Source organism: Lithobates pipiens, unplaced genomic scaffold, assembly GCF_037356315.1.
Source record: "Lithobates pipiens isolate NorthernLeopardFrog02 unplaced genomic scaffold, aLitPip1_a1.2 Scaffold_22, whole genome shotgun sequence".
Lineage (NCBI taxonomy): Eukaryota > Metazoa > Chordata > Amphibia > Anura > Ranidae > Lithobates > Lithobates pipiens.
In genome coordinates, this window is record NW_027507784.1 from 168,328,563 (window position 1) to 168,346,898 (window position 18,336).

Sequence of the window (18,336 nt, forward strand, 5' to 3'; positions counted from 1 at the left end):
TGGTGACGTCACAGCGTGCCCTCCCATATGCGTTTCGTCATACGTGACATTTCTGACTACACTCTCACTTGAGACAATCTTTAGGCTCCATGCACACTGGAGCTCATAAACTGCAGTTTATTGGAGTTTGGGCATTTTTTTTAAAAGCACATAAACTCCACTCTATGTTAACCTATGTGTCCATGCACACATGGACGTTTTGTAGCTTTAATGAGCAGTGGAGTTTATGGGCTTTTTTCTGAACGCCAGAAATTCACATTCAAAGTGCCGTTTTTCACCTCCAAAAAACAATAAACGCTCACAAATGCTTATAAACGCTCATAAACGCTCATAAACACGCATTAATTAGTGTTTGGCATTCTATTTTTTCAATGCAATGTGGGAGTTTGGAATGCACTGTGGGATTTTTGGAGTGTCCTCTGTGTATTTTTATTGAAAACGTCCATAAACGCTAATGCTAATAAACGCTCATAAACGCTAGTACAAAATGCTGTTAAAAGCACGTTTTTCAACCAGCGTTTTCTGCCAGCAATCTGCCGTCCAGAAAAAGCTTTTTTGAGCTTCAGCTTCAGTGTGCATGGAGCCTTAGTGCGAGGCAGTGGTCATCAACCCTGTCCTCAGGGCCTACTAACAGGCCAGGTTTGCAAGATAACTGAAATACATCACAGGTGATATTTGCTGCTCGGTGATTGTAGTATTCTAGTCTGCATCTCTCCAAGGTAATACATAAAACCTGGCCTGTTAGTGGGCCCTGAGGATAGGGTTGATGAACACTGGTGCAAGGATAGTGAAAACTAGATGCAGGCACTCCCCCCTACCTTCCAGTTGTAATTGGGGGGATGTGAATGCTACCTTCCTAAAGAAGAAATTAATTTATGTACACAGAGGTCGTCCCTCCAAATACAATAAAATCTTGGAACAATGGCTCACACAACCCAGTGCTTGTGAATGACAGCTAGTTTGTATAAGATGTAAACCTTCATTTTGGGGCTTTCTCTACAATACCCTTTTTAGTATCCTGCTCCATCCATAACTAAGAACTATGATAAATAAGGTCTTGGTAATTGAGCAATTGTTTATGTCAAATATCATACACACCAGTAAAACAAATGTATACCTTGTGGAATGTTACTTACCAGTTGTCTCCTCGATTACAGATTATACGAGCAAAAAACTACAGAGCCAAGAGGCATATAAAGAGGAGCCAGTAGATTCCACACTGGTGAAGGAAATCCCAACTGCAGGAGTAGAGAGGAGAAAAATCAAAACATTACAGATGGATATTGATTGGAATATCAATCCAAACCCAGGTACGTTCTATAGGCAGGTTCCCTTTCTAAAGGCAAGGATTAAAGGAAGAATGTTTCAACACAGATGAATAGTTTCATAGTTAGTAAGGTTGAATAAAGACACCAGTCCATCCAGTTCAACCTGAGTGTCTACAATTGTCCCTATCCCTGTACATTACACACTAACATTGGTCCCTACCCTCAAGGAGCCCACAATCCAAGGTCCCCATTCATATACTAGGGCCAATTTTGGACAGAAGCCAATTAACCTACCTGCATGTCTTTGGTTTGTGGGAGGAAACCGGAGTACCCGGCGGAAACCCACACAGGCACAGGGAGAACATGCAAACTCCAGGCAGGTAGAGTCATGGTTGGGATTCGAAACAGCGACCCTTCTTACTGCTAGGTGAGAGTGCTAACCACTACACCACTGTGCCGCCCAGTATGATCTCTGATACTTTTTTCTTTTATTTGCGCTACCAGTTACATTTCCAGGACAAGCTTTCTGGGTCTACCCCCTTTTTTAAAGGTCCAAGCAGTACTCACCTTAAATGGCTCTAAAGACAAAAGTTTTTTTATCTTAATGCATTCTAAAAAAACCTTCAGTGTACAGCAGCCCCCTTAGCCCCCTTAATAGCGATGTTGCACAAGAGCCTCGGCTGTCTGGGACTCTCCCTCCTGATTTGCTGGGACACAGCAGCTGGTGCCATAGGCTCCCACTGCTGTCATTCAAAGTCAGTGAGCCAATGAGGAGAAAGAGGGGGCAGGGCCGAGCCACAGCTCCATGACGGAATAGATACACAGAGCAGCGGTTCCGCTTGAGTGTCCCCACAGCAAGCTAAGGAGGAAAAAACACTGCACAGAGCAGATAAGTATGACAGGTTTGTTTTTAAACAAAAACAAAAAACAAGACTTTAATAACTTTGAATGTAGCATATGCCATAGAAGTTTAGTCCAGGGCCACAGGATATGACACTGGATTAAAGCCCAACTCCAGCAATTAAACCCTTATCTTTCATTATTCTGATGCAGTCAGGCTGCCTAAAAAGTAACACACGAGTAAAGCTGGCCATATATTATACAATTTTTGTGTACAATTTTTCTTTACAGTTATCAACACCATATAATATGAGGTCAAACCTTAATGCTCCATGCACACTGGCATTAAAAAACCTTGCTTCTACAGGAGTTTTGTGTTCTGCCTGTAGAAGCAGCTCAATGTTATCCTATGTATCCATGCACATTAGGACGTTAGAGGCATATTTTGAGGATGTTTAGGGGCAGGAAAAAAAAACCTTCTGGTTCACATTTCTGATTGGAGCTAACTGGCGGAAAAAACATAAAGCTCTCCTAAACTGGTCTAGACTTTGTACAAAAAATGCTCTATATCTTTCCAATGGGAAATGTGTGATGACAGGCTGTTGGCGGAAAACCCGACCGTGTGTATGCTCCATCGGATAATTGTTGTCGGACTTTCCGCCAACAAATGTTGGCTAGCAGGTTTTCAAATTTTCCACCAACAAATGTGTGTTGTCAGACTTTCCGATCGTGTGTACACAAGTCCATCGGACAAAAGTCCAAAGTACAAACACGCATGCTTGGAAGCAGAAATGGACGGTCTTGTAAACTAGCGTTCGTACTGGAGAATTAACATTCATGATGTGGCAAATTATGAAATCTCCAAATGCAGCGCACAATTTTCTTCGTTAATGGGATAATAATGAAGCTGCTTTACTGGTGATACTGATGGAGTTATTGCAAACAAATTTTCAAAGGCTTTTTTTTTTTTGGTGATATCAAGAATAATATTATTGTTTTTTTTATTATTTTTGCAACTTACTGCAACACCATTATTATCCTGTGGTTATGAAGAACAAAGATACAACTATGTTGGTGTCCCTTGTCAATTTTACATTGCATTTTTTGCCTACTCCCAAACTGTCATTTGAAGTAAAACACATAGCCAAGTATTATTCTACACAATTTTTGTTATTGTGTACTTAAACTTATTGTTGAACTTAACCAAAAAGTGCATTCTATGCATCCAAAAATATAGACAATATACCAAATCAAATCATTATTCAACCAAAAAAATAATGTCAAAGCAATAACTCCAAGGCCAATAATAAATAACACGTTATCTCCTCTGATTACGTAAAACATGTCTGGTTGACGAAAGGCTGTTCATAAACAAACGCGAACCAACACTCACCAAACTTCTACTAAAACGAAATTAGCAGAAGGAGCCCAAAGGGTGGTGCTAAAGAGCTAAAAAAAACACTACGTTCGTAATTGTTGGCCAACATTTGTGTGACCATGTGTATGCAAGACAAGTTTGAGCCAACAACCTTCCGACAAAATTCCACGGTTTTGCTGGCGGAAAGTCCAATTGTGTGTAAGAGGCATTACACTTTCAATTTGTATACAATCAGGCAGGCCCTTGCACTACATAGTTGAAGGTAAATCTAAAGGAACTTTGAACAAGAAAATTATATAATGTATGGCAAGCTATAGACAAATCGAAATTTGGCCAGTTCAGCAGGGACTGGACTTCTGTTGAACGAAAAAGAAAGATTTATGCCGCGTACACATGGTACACGGATGATTTTTCAGACGGAATTCCGCTCAAGCTTGGCTTGCATACACATGGTCACACAAAAGTTTGCTGAACTTTCGACCGTCAAGAATGCAGTGACGTACAACACTACGACGAGCCAAGAAAATTAAGTTCAATGCTTCCGAACATGCGTTGAATTGTTTCCGAGCATGTGTAGGAATTTTGCACGTCGGAATTGCTACAGAAGATCGGAATTTGCGATCAAAACTTTTTCCTACCGAAAAATTGAGAACCTGCTCTCAATCTTTTGCTGGCGGAAATTCGGCCTAATTTCCGATCGTGTGTACGCAGCATAAGAGGTATTTTCTGTACTATGGCCAGACATACATGGAGCGAATTTCACTTGATTCCCCCATCAACACAGACATTGTTGATGCTGGAATTCCTCCTGTCAGGCCATTGTCTTCTCCTGGCGGGGGAGGGCAGGGAAAGCCGCCCCTGCCAGGAGATGACAGTGATTATTACTAGTGGCTATAGCAGCTGCTAGCGATAATTGCAGGTAAAACCTGACATGCTGGTTGTACCCAAGCTGACATTCAATCAACTTGGTACATTCCACCTGTCCATACACGGTTTGAATTCAAACTATGTATGGCCTGCCTTATTATAAATATTTTAATGCCTTGTACACACGGTTGGACTTTCCGACAACAAAATCCATCTGATTTTTTCAGACCGATTTTGTCCTAAACTTGTGCTGCATACACACAGTCAGACAAAGTTGTCGGAAAATCCAATAGTTCGGAAGGTGATGACATTCGTTCATTACGACGATACTACATTGAGGCTACTAGCCAATAGCTTTGGTCTCGTAATTTGATCTGAGCATGTGTCCGATCGGAATTCTCTACAAACGATCGGAAAAAGTCTGATCGTTATTTGTTGTTGGAAAATTTGAGATCCTGCTCTCAAATTTTTTCTGTCGGAATTTCCGATAGAAAAAGTCCGATAGAGCCCACACACAATCCGATTTTCCGACAATATAATCCGATCGGACCTTTTCCGTCTGAATTTCCGACCGTGTGTACAAGGCATTAGCCTAAAACTAGCTCCACAGTTTGACAAAGGTCTGTGAATCACAAATGCGTTTGAACAGATTTACAAATCCTTCGCCGGGTAAAACAGATCAGATATATTTATTTCAGTTGTGTAGTTGGCTGTTTGCCTGGAGTTCTGCTTAAATGCTTAAGCCTTTATCCAATGGTTAAACGTAACACGAATACGCATTATCAATTCCCTTTAAATTAAATTTTAGACTTTGTGAGCAATGTCTGGTAAGAGAAGTCAGATCATTACTGTACTTATCTAATTATCTCCTTCATACTTAGGTGAGAAAACCTTAGGCGATGTACTGTACTCTCGCTGCAGTCAGAAAAAGCTAAGCTTGTTAAAACTACCTGAAATATTCATTCAGTTGGTGATGGTGCCAGAGACCTCTAAATAATTGGCAAATGTCTTCTCTTCTTCTATGATACACCCTTTTCTGACAGCAATATTCACAGAAAATGTTTAAAAGGTATTTTCAATCTTATAGTAAGCAGAGTTTGTAACATGTTAGATGCTTAGTTTGGCCATAAATGGTTCCATTCCATCACAGATCCAATGGCCAATTAAACTCTTGGGTGAGGATGGGGATCTGTAGGGCAACACCACAGAAGGATAACACCTTTGGAAGCCCTTGATAAACTGTATGTCCAGCCAAAATGTTTTTTTGGCTAAAGTAGGTAAGGATTAGAATCTCTGTCAGGTTTTACTGCTATTTATCCAGGGCTCTGTTTGAGACTTTACCATATTCTTGCCTTGAGGACAATGGTTTCACCAGAAAGGAAGTGAAGGAAAATCTTCAGCAGCAACACAAGTAGGGTTGCCACTTTTTCTTCAAGCCAAACCCGAACACTTTTGCGGCACAGGGCATTTTTTTTGTTGTTGCAAACACTATAGGATTAAAAAACTAATTTGGGAGAGTAGTTGTAAGGCTGGCCGCAGGCCAGCCTGTATTTGTAGGAGGAGCCTGAGAGGGCTATTTAAACCTCCTCCTCTGTCAGGGCCAGTGTCGGTAGGTTTTCTGGGTGGGGAGCATGTCTTTTCAGAGCGGCGGTCGGCCGCCTCCCTCCCTCCCTCCCTCCGTCCCCTGGCTGGTGGTGGCCGCCCTGCCGTCACCCCCCCCTTTTGTTCAACCATGTTCCAGCGGGGAGGGGGGTGGCGGCCGTCGGCGGTTGCTTCTCCCGGCGTTTGGGTGGGTGTTGGGGGACAGTTCATGCATCCATCCGTTCGTCCTACTTCCTCCCTTCACCACCCACAGCTCTGGCTGGCATGCCGCCCGCCCCCTTCTCCTGGTACTCATGCCGGGGGGAGAGGGGGGGGGGTCCTTCCGTTATGTTCCGCCTCGCATCAGGGGGGGGGTTGTTCAACTACTCCCCTTGCATGTAGCTCCATGAGGGAGCCACCCGCCTGGGGATCGCCCGCCAGCTCCGCTCTCCAGGCATCATTCCACTAGGGAGCCGCATGCCTGGTGGGTCTCGGACATGTGTCTCCTGGTGAGGGGAGGTGGAGATAGTCGGCCTCCCCCTCGCAGGTACCAAGCACCCGCCGTTTCTCCTCGTGGGGGGGAGGGGGAGATAATCGCCCGCGATGCCCCCCCCCCTCACATATGCCGTGTTCCGCCGATTCTCCTGGCAGGGGGGAGGGGGAGGTAATCGGCCGCGCCGGCTCCCCCTCCCCCCCCCCCCACATTATGCTGTGCACCCGCCGGTTCTCCTGGTGGGGGAGGTAAACGGCCGCGCCGCGCTGCCGTCCCCCCCATATGCAGTACACCGGCGGATTCGGCCATCCTTCAATCTCCCCTCCCTCAGCTCTCCAGCAGGCAGTCCGCTCGGTGTTTCCTGCCAGGGGGGAGGTGATCGGCCGTTTCTTCGCCCACATCCTCCCCTCCCTCAGCTCTCCTGCGTGCAGTCCGCCCCTCCCCCCGGTTTCCCACCGGGTGGGGAGGGGCGGTTGTCCTCCGCCTTGCGATCTCCCTTCTGCTCCGGGTGGCCAGCGTGCAGCCGCCCGGCGCTCATGGGGGGGGGGGGTTTCGTTACTGTCTGATAGATTAGTATCTGTCATTAGGACTTTTCTTACTACAGAAAGAATACTTCCCCATTCTTAGCTCTAAGATAGTAAGCCACCAATATAAGGAGGCCCTTACTTGAATTGGAGCATGGGGAAGTCAAGGAAAAAAAAGCCTGCTTTTTCCATGCTGACAAAATATTTTCTCCTGACGGGGGGAGGGGGAGGTTTTCGGCCACGCCGACTCCCCCTCCCCCCTCACACATGCAGGGTACCCGCCAATTCTCCTGGAGGGGGAGGTTGTCGGCTGCCGCCGGCACCCCCTCCCCCTCACATTGGCGTTTTTCGTCAGGCCAATTACAACTATCATGTCCTGAGTTCCTCGGGTTGGGTCCCCCCCACCTCTGAGCTCCACGTGGTGGGCCTCCTGAGCTCCACGTGTTGGGTCTCCCCCTCCCCCCCCTCTGAGCTCCACGTGGTGGGCCTCCTGAGCTCCACGTGCTGGGTCTCCCCCTCCCCCCCTCTGAGCTCCACGTGGTGGGCCTCCTGAGCTCCACGTGTTGGGTCTCCCCCCTCCCCCCCTCTGAGCTCCACGGGGTGGGCCTCCTGAGCTTCCTCCTCCCCACCCGCCTGAGCTCCACGTGGCGGGTCTCCTCACCCGCCTGAGCTCCACGTGGCGGGTCTCCTCACCCGCCTGAGCTCCACGTGGCGGGTCTCCTCACCCGACCTGAGCTCCACGTGGCGGGTCTCCTCACCCGCCTGAGCTCCACGTGGCGGGTCTCCTCACCCGCCTGAGCTCCACGTGGCGGGTCTCCTCACCCGCCTGAGCTCCATGTGGCGGGTCTCCCCACCCGCCTGAGCTCCATGTGGCGGGTCGTCCCCCCGCCTTAGCTCCACGTGACATTTCTGTCGCAGCGTTTCTGTCTCAGCGTTCTGTGCTGCTTTTCCGTCACGTCGTTTCTGCGCTGCTTTTCCGTCACAGCGCTCTGCGCTTTTCCGTATCAGTGTTCTGCGCTGCATTTCCGTCACAGCGATTTCTGCGCTGCATTTCCGTCACAGCGGTTTCTGCGCTGCTTTTCCGTCACAGCGGTTTCTGCGCTGCATTTCCGTCACAGCGGTTTCTGCGCTGCATTTCCGTCACAGCGTTTCTTGCGCTGCATTTCCGTCACAGCGTTTCTTGCGCTGCATTTCCGTCACAGCGTTTCTTGCGCTGCATTTCCGTCACAGCGTTTCTTGCGCTGCATTTCCGTCACAGCGTTTCTTGCGCTGCATTTCCGTCACAGCGTTTCTGCGCTGCATTTCCGTCACAGCGTTTCTTGCGCTGCATTTCCGTCACAGCGTTTCTTGCGCTGCATTTCCGTCACAGCGTTTCTTGCGCTGCATTTCCGTCACAGCGTTTCTTGCGCTGCATTTCCGTCACAGCGTTTCTGCGCTGCATTTCCGTCACAGCGTTTCTTGCGCTGCATTTCCGTCACAGCGTTTCTTGCGCTGCATTTCCGTCACAGCGTTTCTTGCGCTGCATTTCCATCACAGCGTTTCTTGCGCTGCATTTCCGTCACAGCGTTTCTTGCGCTGCATTTCCGTCACAGCGTTTCTTGCGCTGCATTTCCGTCACAGCGTTTCTGCGCTGCATTTCCGTCACAGCGTTTCTGCGCTGCTTTTCCGTCACAGCGTTTGCGCAGCATCTCCTGTCAGCGGTCTGTCCGGCATTATTGTCATAGCGTTCCTGCCTGGATGCCAGCGTTCTGCCCCGGGATTTCTGTTGTAGCTTTCTGCCCCGGGATTTCTGTTGTAGCTTTCTGCCCCGGGATTTCTGTTGTAGCTTTCTGCCCCGGGATTTCTGTCTCCTCACCCGCCTGAGCTCCACGTGGCGGGTCTCCCCACCCGCCTGAGCTTCATGTGGCGGGTCTTCCCCCCCGCCTTAGCTCCACGTGTCATTTCTGTCTCAGCGTTTCTGTCTCAGCGTTCTGTGCTGCTTTTCCGTCACAGCGCTCTGCGCTGCTTTTCCGTCACAGCGTTCTGCGCCTTTCCGTCACAGCGTTTCTGCGCTGCGTTTCCGTCACAGCGTTTCTGCGCTGCGTTTCCGTCACAGCGTTTCTGCGCTGCGTTTCCGTCACAGCGTTTCTGCGCTGCGTTTCCGTCACAGCGTTCTGCGCTGCATTTCCGTCACAGCGTTCTGCGCAGCATCTCCTGTCAGTGGTCTGTCCGGCATTATTGTCATAGCGTTCCTGCCTGGATGCCTGATAGCGTTCTGCCCCGGGATTTCTGTCGTAGTGTTCTGCCCCGGGATTTCTGTCGTAGCTTTCTGCCCTTGGACTTCTGTCTGCCCCTGGACTGCTGTGGCGTTCTGAACCAGGATTTCTGTCATGGCATTCTGAACCAGGATTTCTGTCATGGCGTTCTGAACCAGGATTTCTGTCTTTGCATTCAGTCTCAGCGTGTTTTTTGGCTTTTTGCATTTCTGGCCAGGATTCTGCTGTTGCGTCGCTGTCGCAGTTTTTCTGTTATAGCATTTCTGGCCCAGGTTTTCTGGCTTTTCATTTATGCCTCGGCGTTTCAGTCTTGGTTGTTGCTGTCATTGCGTTTTGCCTCCATTTCTGTCACCTTGTTTCTTCTTCAGCATGGAGTTTCAGTGTTTTCTGTCATGGTGTTTTTTCATCATGGCATGTTGCGTTTTCTGTCTTAGCGTTTTCTGTCTTAGCGTTTTCTGTCTCAGCGTTTTCTGTCTCAGCGTTTTCTGTCTCAGCGTTTTCTGTCTCAGCGTTTTCTGTCTCAGCGTTTTTCTGTTTTTGTGTTGCTGCCAGCATGCCTGTCTTGGTATTTCAGACTTGGTGTTCAGTCTCAGAGTTTCTCAGAGGGGCATTGTCCACTCATGGCATACTCTGGTAGTCGTTCGTCTTTGTTGATTGTCATGTCTCATCGTGTCTGTGTCATGTTTGTACCTGGGTCAGGTAGCTAGGGCTCACACGTCAGGATCTGTCACGTCTATAGATCCATACGGGCTGAGGTTTTCGTTTGTTAATTGATTGTTGTCCTCAATCTTCTCGCCCGTATACCATACGTCATACGTTGCATGTTCATTCACCACATCTATACGACTACCCACCACGGTCCGTGGGTACACTAGCCCTGAGTTTTCAGTTAATTACCTGCCTCTGCACTGCAGGTTACTCGGGCTCACTTACCATTTTACATGTTGGGTGGGGGGGGGGGGGTTCTTTTCACGCACAGTGGTCTTGACTTTTCTGCTCATGTTTCATTCTTAGTTAGGCAGGGGGTATTTTTGTTCTCATTGTCTGTCTGTCATTTCTCTAGTATTGTGTTTCAGGTTGGGCCGTCTTGGCATTCATACCGATAGCATCCATGCTTGCTATCACTTCCTTCAGCCCGGCCGTTGTTAGGGGCTAGTGGATTGGTGCTGATGTCATTTCACCACGGGGCTCACCCTTGGATCAGAAGCAGTCGAAAACATTTTCCTTCAGTTGATGTCCTGTTGTGTTGAAGCCCTGGTTACTGCCCAGGGACGTATAGTCTCTCTCAGGGTGTTTGTTAAGCCACGTCCACGTGACGGTCCTTGGGGGGTAGGTTGGGCAGACGTCACAATGGTTTTGGATTCCACTCTTGGCTCTGATCTTGTTTGAACTTATTGCCTGGAGTCCCACTTAGGGACATCAGTCCAGTCGTCTTTTCCGATCCCCAGCTTGTTCCAAATAGGGGGGGCTCGGGTATGTCAGTTGCATGCCATGGGGACTGTTTCCCTGAGAGGGGGTTTGGCCCTCCTTGGTTCAGGGTTCTGTCCCAGCTGTTGGGTTCAGGCTGTAGCATGACCCGATCTTATCCGGTGGGACCTGGGTCCTGCGCCCGGTATGGTTTTTCCAGGTTGACAGTATTATTGCCATGGGCATGGGCCTTGTCCACTTACTCCGTCACATCCATCAGGTTTCTAGCTTTTAGCACTCCTGTTAGTGGTCTTTTTGCCACTCACCCTCTTGGGGGGGTATGTCTCTGGGCTATTTCACTGGTGTTCATTGGGGTATTTTGCGATCTTTTGCAGGGGGTTCCTCGGGCCAGACCTTGTTCCTTTCCCCTCTTGTATCCTCTCATTTCACAAGCAGTTCATTCTCGGGTCTGGGTGTCGCGGGCATCCGGCTCAATTCAATCTTTCAGGGGATGTTCAGTTGGGTTTAGGGTAGTGTCACAGGTTCGATAGGGGGTTCCGTCTCATCGCCAAGTCAGGAGTCATTGTGATCTTTTGCCATGGCAAACGCTTTCCAGTTACTTACTGGATGCGTACTGCTGCCGTCCGGGAGCACACCTTTATCCTTGATGGTTCATTACCTTCCCTTCTTCACCTAAATTTTGTGTCTTTTTGCCCTCTTCTCAGGCATACTGACCAGCTAGGCCAAGGCACACCTCAGGCCTTGGTTCTTAGGAGTATCGCATTTCCCGCTTGAAGACTCTGACTACAAGTTGTAAGGCTGGCCGCAGGCCAGCCTGTATTTGTAGGAGGAGCCTGAGAGGGCTATTTAAACCTCCTCCTCTGTCAGGGCCAGTGTCGGTAGGTTTTCTGGGTTCCCACCCACCCGTTCCCCACTTTCATACATTCTCATAGTATTTTGTTCTTATTCTTACATTCAGGGTATGCCCTCTTCTCAGGCATACTGACCAGCTAGGCCAAGGCACACCTCAGGCCTTGGTTCTTAGGAGTATCGCATTTCCCGCTTGAAGACTCTGACTACAAGTAATATAGTGCACAGAGTGCGCCAGTGGGTGTAGCCAAATAGCTTCAGTGATGCCAAACATGCCCCCAAACAGCCGCCCACAGTGGCAACACACTATCTCGGTTACTTGGGGAGCCTCAGCCTGGTCTGAATAATGTATCCGGATTTCAGGTAGACTGAAACCTGGACACATGATTCAAAACCTGAACTGTCCAGGTGAATACTGGACAGATGGCAACCATAAACACAAGTAATATTTTTTCAGTAGTAGGAAAAGACTAGAAACCTTGTCAGCTTTTTATCGCTGTCTGAGTCTCTGTTGCAAATTGTTTGTTACTTCCTGCCTGGGGAGACTGTTGTCACCATTAGGCCATTAATAATTCACTGATGTTTGCTCAGGAACTTGTTGACAGACAGTCCGTGATTAAAAAAAACTTTGAGTAATGTTGAGTATAGACGTGTAAAGGTAAGTAAGCATATAGACAAGTAAAATTCTTCTTCATTGCCAGTGTTGTAAAATACTCGCGTAAACATGCTTATAGACAAGTAAACACGCGTATGCGAGTAGATTACTGCACTCTATGCCCTTGTACACACAGTCGGACATTCCAACAACAGAATCCGTCAGATTTTGTCCGATGGATTTTGTCTGAAACCGGTGTTGCATACACACGGAAAGTTGTCGGAAAATCCGATCGTTCGTAATGTGATGACGTTATTTAGTTACGTTCAGGCTAGTAGCCAATAGCTTTAGTCTAGGAATTTGATCTGAGCATGCGTGGCACTTTGTCCGATCGGAATTCTCTACAAACGATTGGACAAAGTCCGATCGGATCATGTTGTCAGAAAATTTTATAGCCCAGCTCTAAAACTTTGTCGGTCGGATATTCAGACGGAAACAGTCCGATGGAGCCCACACACGGTCGGATTATCCGACAACACGGTCCGATCGGATATTTTCCATCGGAATGTCCGACCGCGTGTACAAGGGCTAATGTAAAATTTTCTATTTTTGTTTTACTGCTCTGTAGGCAACACTATATTACTGATCTTTACTCAACTGTGTGCATGGTTCCATAAACAACAATTCATCTCATTTCAAATCAGTAAAAAACGCAGCAGGGTTCTAATCCTTTGACACTCTATCCAATCCTGAAACTTTTTGTCTGAGGTTTATATAGTTCTTCCAACTTGCTAAGGTCATTGTCACCTAGCTGAATCTTTCCTCTTTTCATTGAGAATAATAAAGCCTCATACACACTACTAGTTTTTTTCGTTCAACCCAGCGGGTTGAAAAACACCTTAAAGTCGCTCTGCTCAGATGTGAATGCAGCCTAAAGAGAAGTTTTATACTTGCCTGAAGGCTGAACAAAAACAACTCTAAAGCTGGTCATACATGAATCGAAATTTGCGCAGTTCAGCGAGGACCGGCCAAGATTTTATCCATTTATGGGCAGGCTGATTGTACTTAAGTTGATCTATCGAAAATCGAATCATCTATGGGATGCTAATAGCTAGTTATACACTAGTAGAATTTCACTGAATTTTAAGGAAATTTTTTTGGTTTTCTAATTATTAGTTTGGTCAAATCTATGTTTGTTTATTACAGCAGTGACAAGAAAATTTAAAGGAGCAGTATTACATTTTTTTTCTCAAATGGACAATTTGTTATACTATACTTGTATTTTGGCATCTGGTACCAGCGGTTGTCAGAATAGCCAAACAGCAGCTGCATTTAGTTGGATGCATTTTTTGTTTGGCCAACATCATTCCACCCAGCTCCTTGGATTTTTGATTTAAAAGATGTTGGGTGAGATGGAGTAGTTGTCTGGGCCACCTCCTAAGTAAATTTTGTCTGCTTCATCGGGAACCTGCCAAAATTTTAACAGTATACTGGAAGAAACAGAAGAAAGAGAGGGTGCACCAGCCTAGCGCATTATCCCAATAACCTTTTATTGTAAAAAATAAGCCTATATCTACATTCAAACGATAAAACAGACAAAGTAACAAAGTTGTTCTGTCTATTCCACATGGTCCTAGGCTTGGGAGGACATCTCCTGAATCCAACTGGCTTTTAACCATGCATGGCCAGCTTTACCTAAATGTATACTACATTTGTCCAACAAGCATGTCATACAGAAAAGAGTGTGCTACAGAGCATCACACACCAGTAGGATGACTGAAAAAACTGTCAGGTTCGGTCGGAGCAGCTGTACTAACGACCCAACATTAGTACAGCGATCTCCCCCGCTGAACTGTTGTATTCTGACAGGGGGGTGGCCCCACGCCAGAACACTCTGATCTGCGCTCTCAGCCATTTGTTGAGATTGCTAACCAGGAGCCAGTTGGCTGCCGGTTTTCCAGCATCCTCCTCCGACAGAAGCGGGACAAATGTCTGCTTCTGTCGGACCAGCTGCCATACACACGGGCCAAATGTCGGACAGTTTTTATTGAGTCAGCCGATGTCGCCCAGCATTCAGCCCGTGTCTACAGGGTTTTAGTCTTGGGGAGTATATCACTAGATTAAAGCCATGGCAGGAGTGATTCCCCCATCCACCTTGAATGTGTGGATGGGGGAATAGGATCGCTGGTTGAACAAAAAAATGATTGTTTTAGCTGCCTCAGCCCCCTCTTCCCACTGGTATTATTCTGATTTGGCATGTCTGACTATCTAACAACTTGGTCACAGGTTTCTGGGACCCTGAGCAGAGATTCTTCAACCCCAGAACTCTGCTTCCAAGGTGGGCTGGGAATGACCCACCAGCATTCCCAATATTTGTTAGTAAAGCTAGCCATCAAATTTTGGGGTGATAATTACTAAACTGGCACCACCCCGCTCGACAAAAGTCGATTTAAAAACTGACTGAACTAACTTTTATATATTCAATAAAAATGATTTTAAAAAATCAGCTGATCCAGGTGGAAAATGTTCTGCCAAACAGTGACTGAATCCTGTCAGCTAAAGTCACTGTTTGTGTATTTAACCAGCCGTAAATGCTTTGACTGTCAGAGTACAATAGCCACAGTGGAGTTTCCTGCATTCATGCTGTTTAAAGTGGTTGTATGGTCAATTTTTTAACTTTTACCTACAGGAAAGCCTATAATAAGGCTTACCTGTTGGTAAAAAAAAATATCTCCTAAACCTGTACGGTTTAGGAGATATTCCCCTCGGTATGCGCCGCTGACTGCAGCGGCGCATGCGCACAAGGGGGTTCTCGCCGTGAAAATCCGGCAGCGCTTGTCCGGCTGGACTGAAATCTCCCGCGCGCATGCGCGGGAGTGACGATATCGCGGCTCCGGCCACTCACAGCGCCGGAGCCGCGATACCCGGAAGAGACGCAGAGGGAGCATGTCAGCTCCCTCGGCGTGGATCGGGCCAGATGTCGGGGCCTCGTTCTAAGGTAAGTATTTCATAATGAGCTAGTATGCGGTGCATACTAGCTCATTATGCCTTTTGCTTTGCAGGTTTAAAAAAAAAAAAAAATTTGCGGGTTTACTACCGCTTTAAGAAGCTAGGCCTAAAGGGATACCCGAAAGACAAGAGCTAATAGCTAAAAGGAGAGAGATAGAAGAGCTCTTAGAACAAGAGAGGAAATCTGTATTTCATACCATAAATAAGGAAAGATACCAGTGGGGTAATAGATCAGGTAAATGGATGGCGAGAAGGGTTAAGGAAAAAAAGAATAGGACCTTTATACCGATGATTAGAGATGAGAGGGGCAAGATGTTATTCTCCTCCCTGGACTTCGTCAGAAAGTTCCACTCTTACTATAGTGCCCTCTATAATATAAGGCAGCAAAGAGAGGATAGGGGGAAGCAGAGGGAAGCAATAAGGGAGTACCTACGGTATCTGGACTTTCCGAGGGGGGAGCAAGAGGAGATGGAGGTATTGGAAGCCCCCATATCGCAGGAGGAAGTAGAGAGAGCAATTAAGAATACTGCCTTAGGAGGAAGCTAGGAAGGAGGTCCCGATGGATATTCCATTCTATACTATAAAAAGTTTTATAAGCATTTATTCCCCAAATTATGTGACTATTTTAATGCAGTGGGAGAGGATGAGAAGCTTCATGAGGAGTCACTTTTAGCACATATTACTCTGATTCCGAAAGATGGCAAAGACTCAGCAGCCCTAGATAGTTATAGGCCCATTTTATTATTAAATTCAGATATAAGTATCTTTGCAAAAATAATAGCAGAAATATTGAAACTACCGTATATACTCGAGTATAGGCCGACCCGAATATAAGCCGAGGCCCCCAATTTACCCCCAAAAAAACTGGCAAACTTATTGACTCGTGTATAAGCCGAGGGTAAGACATGCCTGTCCATCCCTGTGTGTGTGTCCGTCCATCCCTGTGTGTCCGTCCATCCCTGTGTGTCCGTCCATCCCTGTGTGTGTGTGTCTCCATCCATCCATCCATCCCTGTGTGTGTGTGTGTATCCGTGTGTGTGTGTGTGTGTGTGTGTGTGTGTGTGTGTGTGTGTGTGTGTGTGTGTGTGTGTGTGTGTGTGTGTCCAGCCTACCTGTGTCCTGAGCCTTTGTCCCGAGCCTCCGTCCCGTGCCGAGCCTCCTTGCCTCCGTGCCTCGCCGCCGTGCCTCGCCGCCGTGCCTCGCCGCCGTGCCTTGCCTCCGGTCCCGTCCCGTCCCGTCCCGTGCCGTGCCGTCCTGTGCCTTGCCTCCGTCCCGTGCCCTCTTCGTTCGTCGGCGGCCATTGTAAAATTCAAAAGCTGCGCCGCCGCCTTCGCCTGTGATAGGCGGAACACTGAATTTCCCAGCAGCCTGTGTTCCGCCTATCACAGACGTCGTATCATCCTCGTCCGTAGTACGAGGATGATACGAAGTCCGTGATAGGCGGAACACAGGCTGCTGGGAAATTCAGTGTTCCGCCTATCACAGGCGAAGGGGGAGCCGGAGGCGCGGCTTTTGAATCAGAATGGCCGCTGTCTGTCTGCTCGACACGCTGATCGAGCGGGCAGACAGCGATGACTCGAGTATAAGCCGAGGGGGGCACTTTCAGCCTCAAAAAAGAGGCTGAAAATCTCGGCTTATACTCGAGTATATACGGTATACTTAACGAAATGGCCAAGTGGGGTTTGTCCAGGGGAGGGAAGGGAGAGACAACTCATTAAAATCTATACTCTTGGCTCAGGAAGTCATTAGGAAGGGTACCCCCATGGTTCTTATGTCAATTGACGCCAAAAAGGCTTTTGACAGAGATGAATGGGGGTTCATGTTTAAGACATTAAGATATCTAGGGCTGGGCGAGAAGATGATGAGATGGATTGAGTCCCTCTATTACCATCCGACTGCCAGAATCAGAGTAAATGGCACCTTGTCTTGCCCCCTTGAATTATTCAACGGGACAAGACAGGGTTGCCCACTCTCGCCACTCCTATTTATAATCATGCTGGAACCCCTCTTGGCTGCAATATGCAAAAATCTAAATATTCAAGGAATCTGGGTGGGACATAGGGAGTATAATGTAGCCGCATTTGCAGACAATTGCTCTGTTACATCTCTAAGCCCAGGATAACAATCCCCATAGTCTTGAAGGAATTAAAACAGTATGGGAAGTTAACTTTAAAATAAATTTGGCCAAATCTGACATCCTAAACCCAACTCTACCAGAAGAAAAGCAGAGAATAAGTCAAGCCAAACTACCGCTCACGTGATGTAAGAAAGAATTGGGGTACTTAGGTATAAAATTGACATTACACTTAGGTGATTTGTTCAAAGCTAATTATTTCGACATAGTACATAGATCCAGACCATCACTCCTCACAATCTAAAGCCACTGTCACAAGCATACAGTCATATAAACACTCTAGGGACATTTCGTGTGGAAGTACCCTACTAGTACCACTGAAAAAAAACAGAACATCCTGAGAAAACCCATAGAAACATGGGAAAAATATACAACGTACTATTTCAAGCAAAAAACAAAACAACTGTCCCAGACATTATGTTTTCCCACAGTAATTAATCATATTCTGTTTTGCTGTATGGAAGAATTAAAAAAGGGATCTGATTGGTTTCTGAGGAGCAACACAAGCTGCCTTTGATAATTCTGCTCTCAGACACTTTCAGAATAATCTTTAGTGGAGATCTTTTTAGTCTTTTTTGGTCTTTTTAGGACCTTAGACATATGAGTGTACACTGCACCTAGCTTAACATTACAGTATATGTATAAATGTATAGTAGCTATTTTAAGTACATTTTTGTTTAGATTTTTTGATTTACTGCTCCTTTAAATAAAGTGCCCTTGCTACTTTCTCAGTTACTGGTGAGTTGCAACAAAATATCCTTTTGTTCACTCTGATAAGGTGGTATAACCCAATCAAGAAAAGTGAAATCCTATACACCTAGTGAGACCCTTATCAGTGTACGGCAATCCTTTCCATATGGGACAAATGTGTTCTCACATTCCAGTTGTATGCACAAGGAAAATTCAGTACCGAGTAACTTTTAAGTTTATTTGGTAAGGCTGTCTAAAGAGCAAAGTTTAAGCATAAAGTACAGAAAAATGCAATCATAATTTTGCTAAAGTAAAAGGTTTATGAACCCTAAAAGATGGGAAAATGGTGTCAGCAGAGGTGGCCAAATGTGAAAGAGAAGCTGAGCACCTAAGCAATCACTGAGCATAAAATAAAGCTGATTATT

General features: G+C 46.7%; 1 protein-coding gene across 13 annotated transcripts in view; it reads left to right on the top strand.

Annotated features, from left to right (window-relative positions):
* The window catches only part of KIAA2012 (KIAA2012 ortholog), a 266,686-nt gene that overhangs the window by 113,990 nt on the left and 134,360 nt on the right, over positions 1-18,336 (top strand). For all 13 annotated transcript variants that reach the window (XM_077448591.1, XM_077448592.1, XM_077448593.1 and 10 more), the window contains exon 9: positions 1,158-1,310. In XM_077448591.1, coding sequence (XP_077304717.1) covers positions 1,158-1,310 — 153 coding nt within the window. The remainder of the gene's footprint in view (positions 1-1,157; positions 1,311-18,336) is intronic.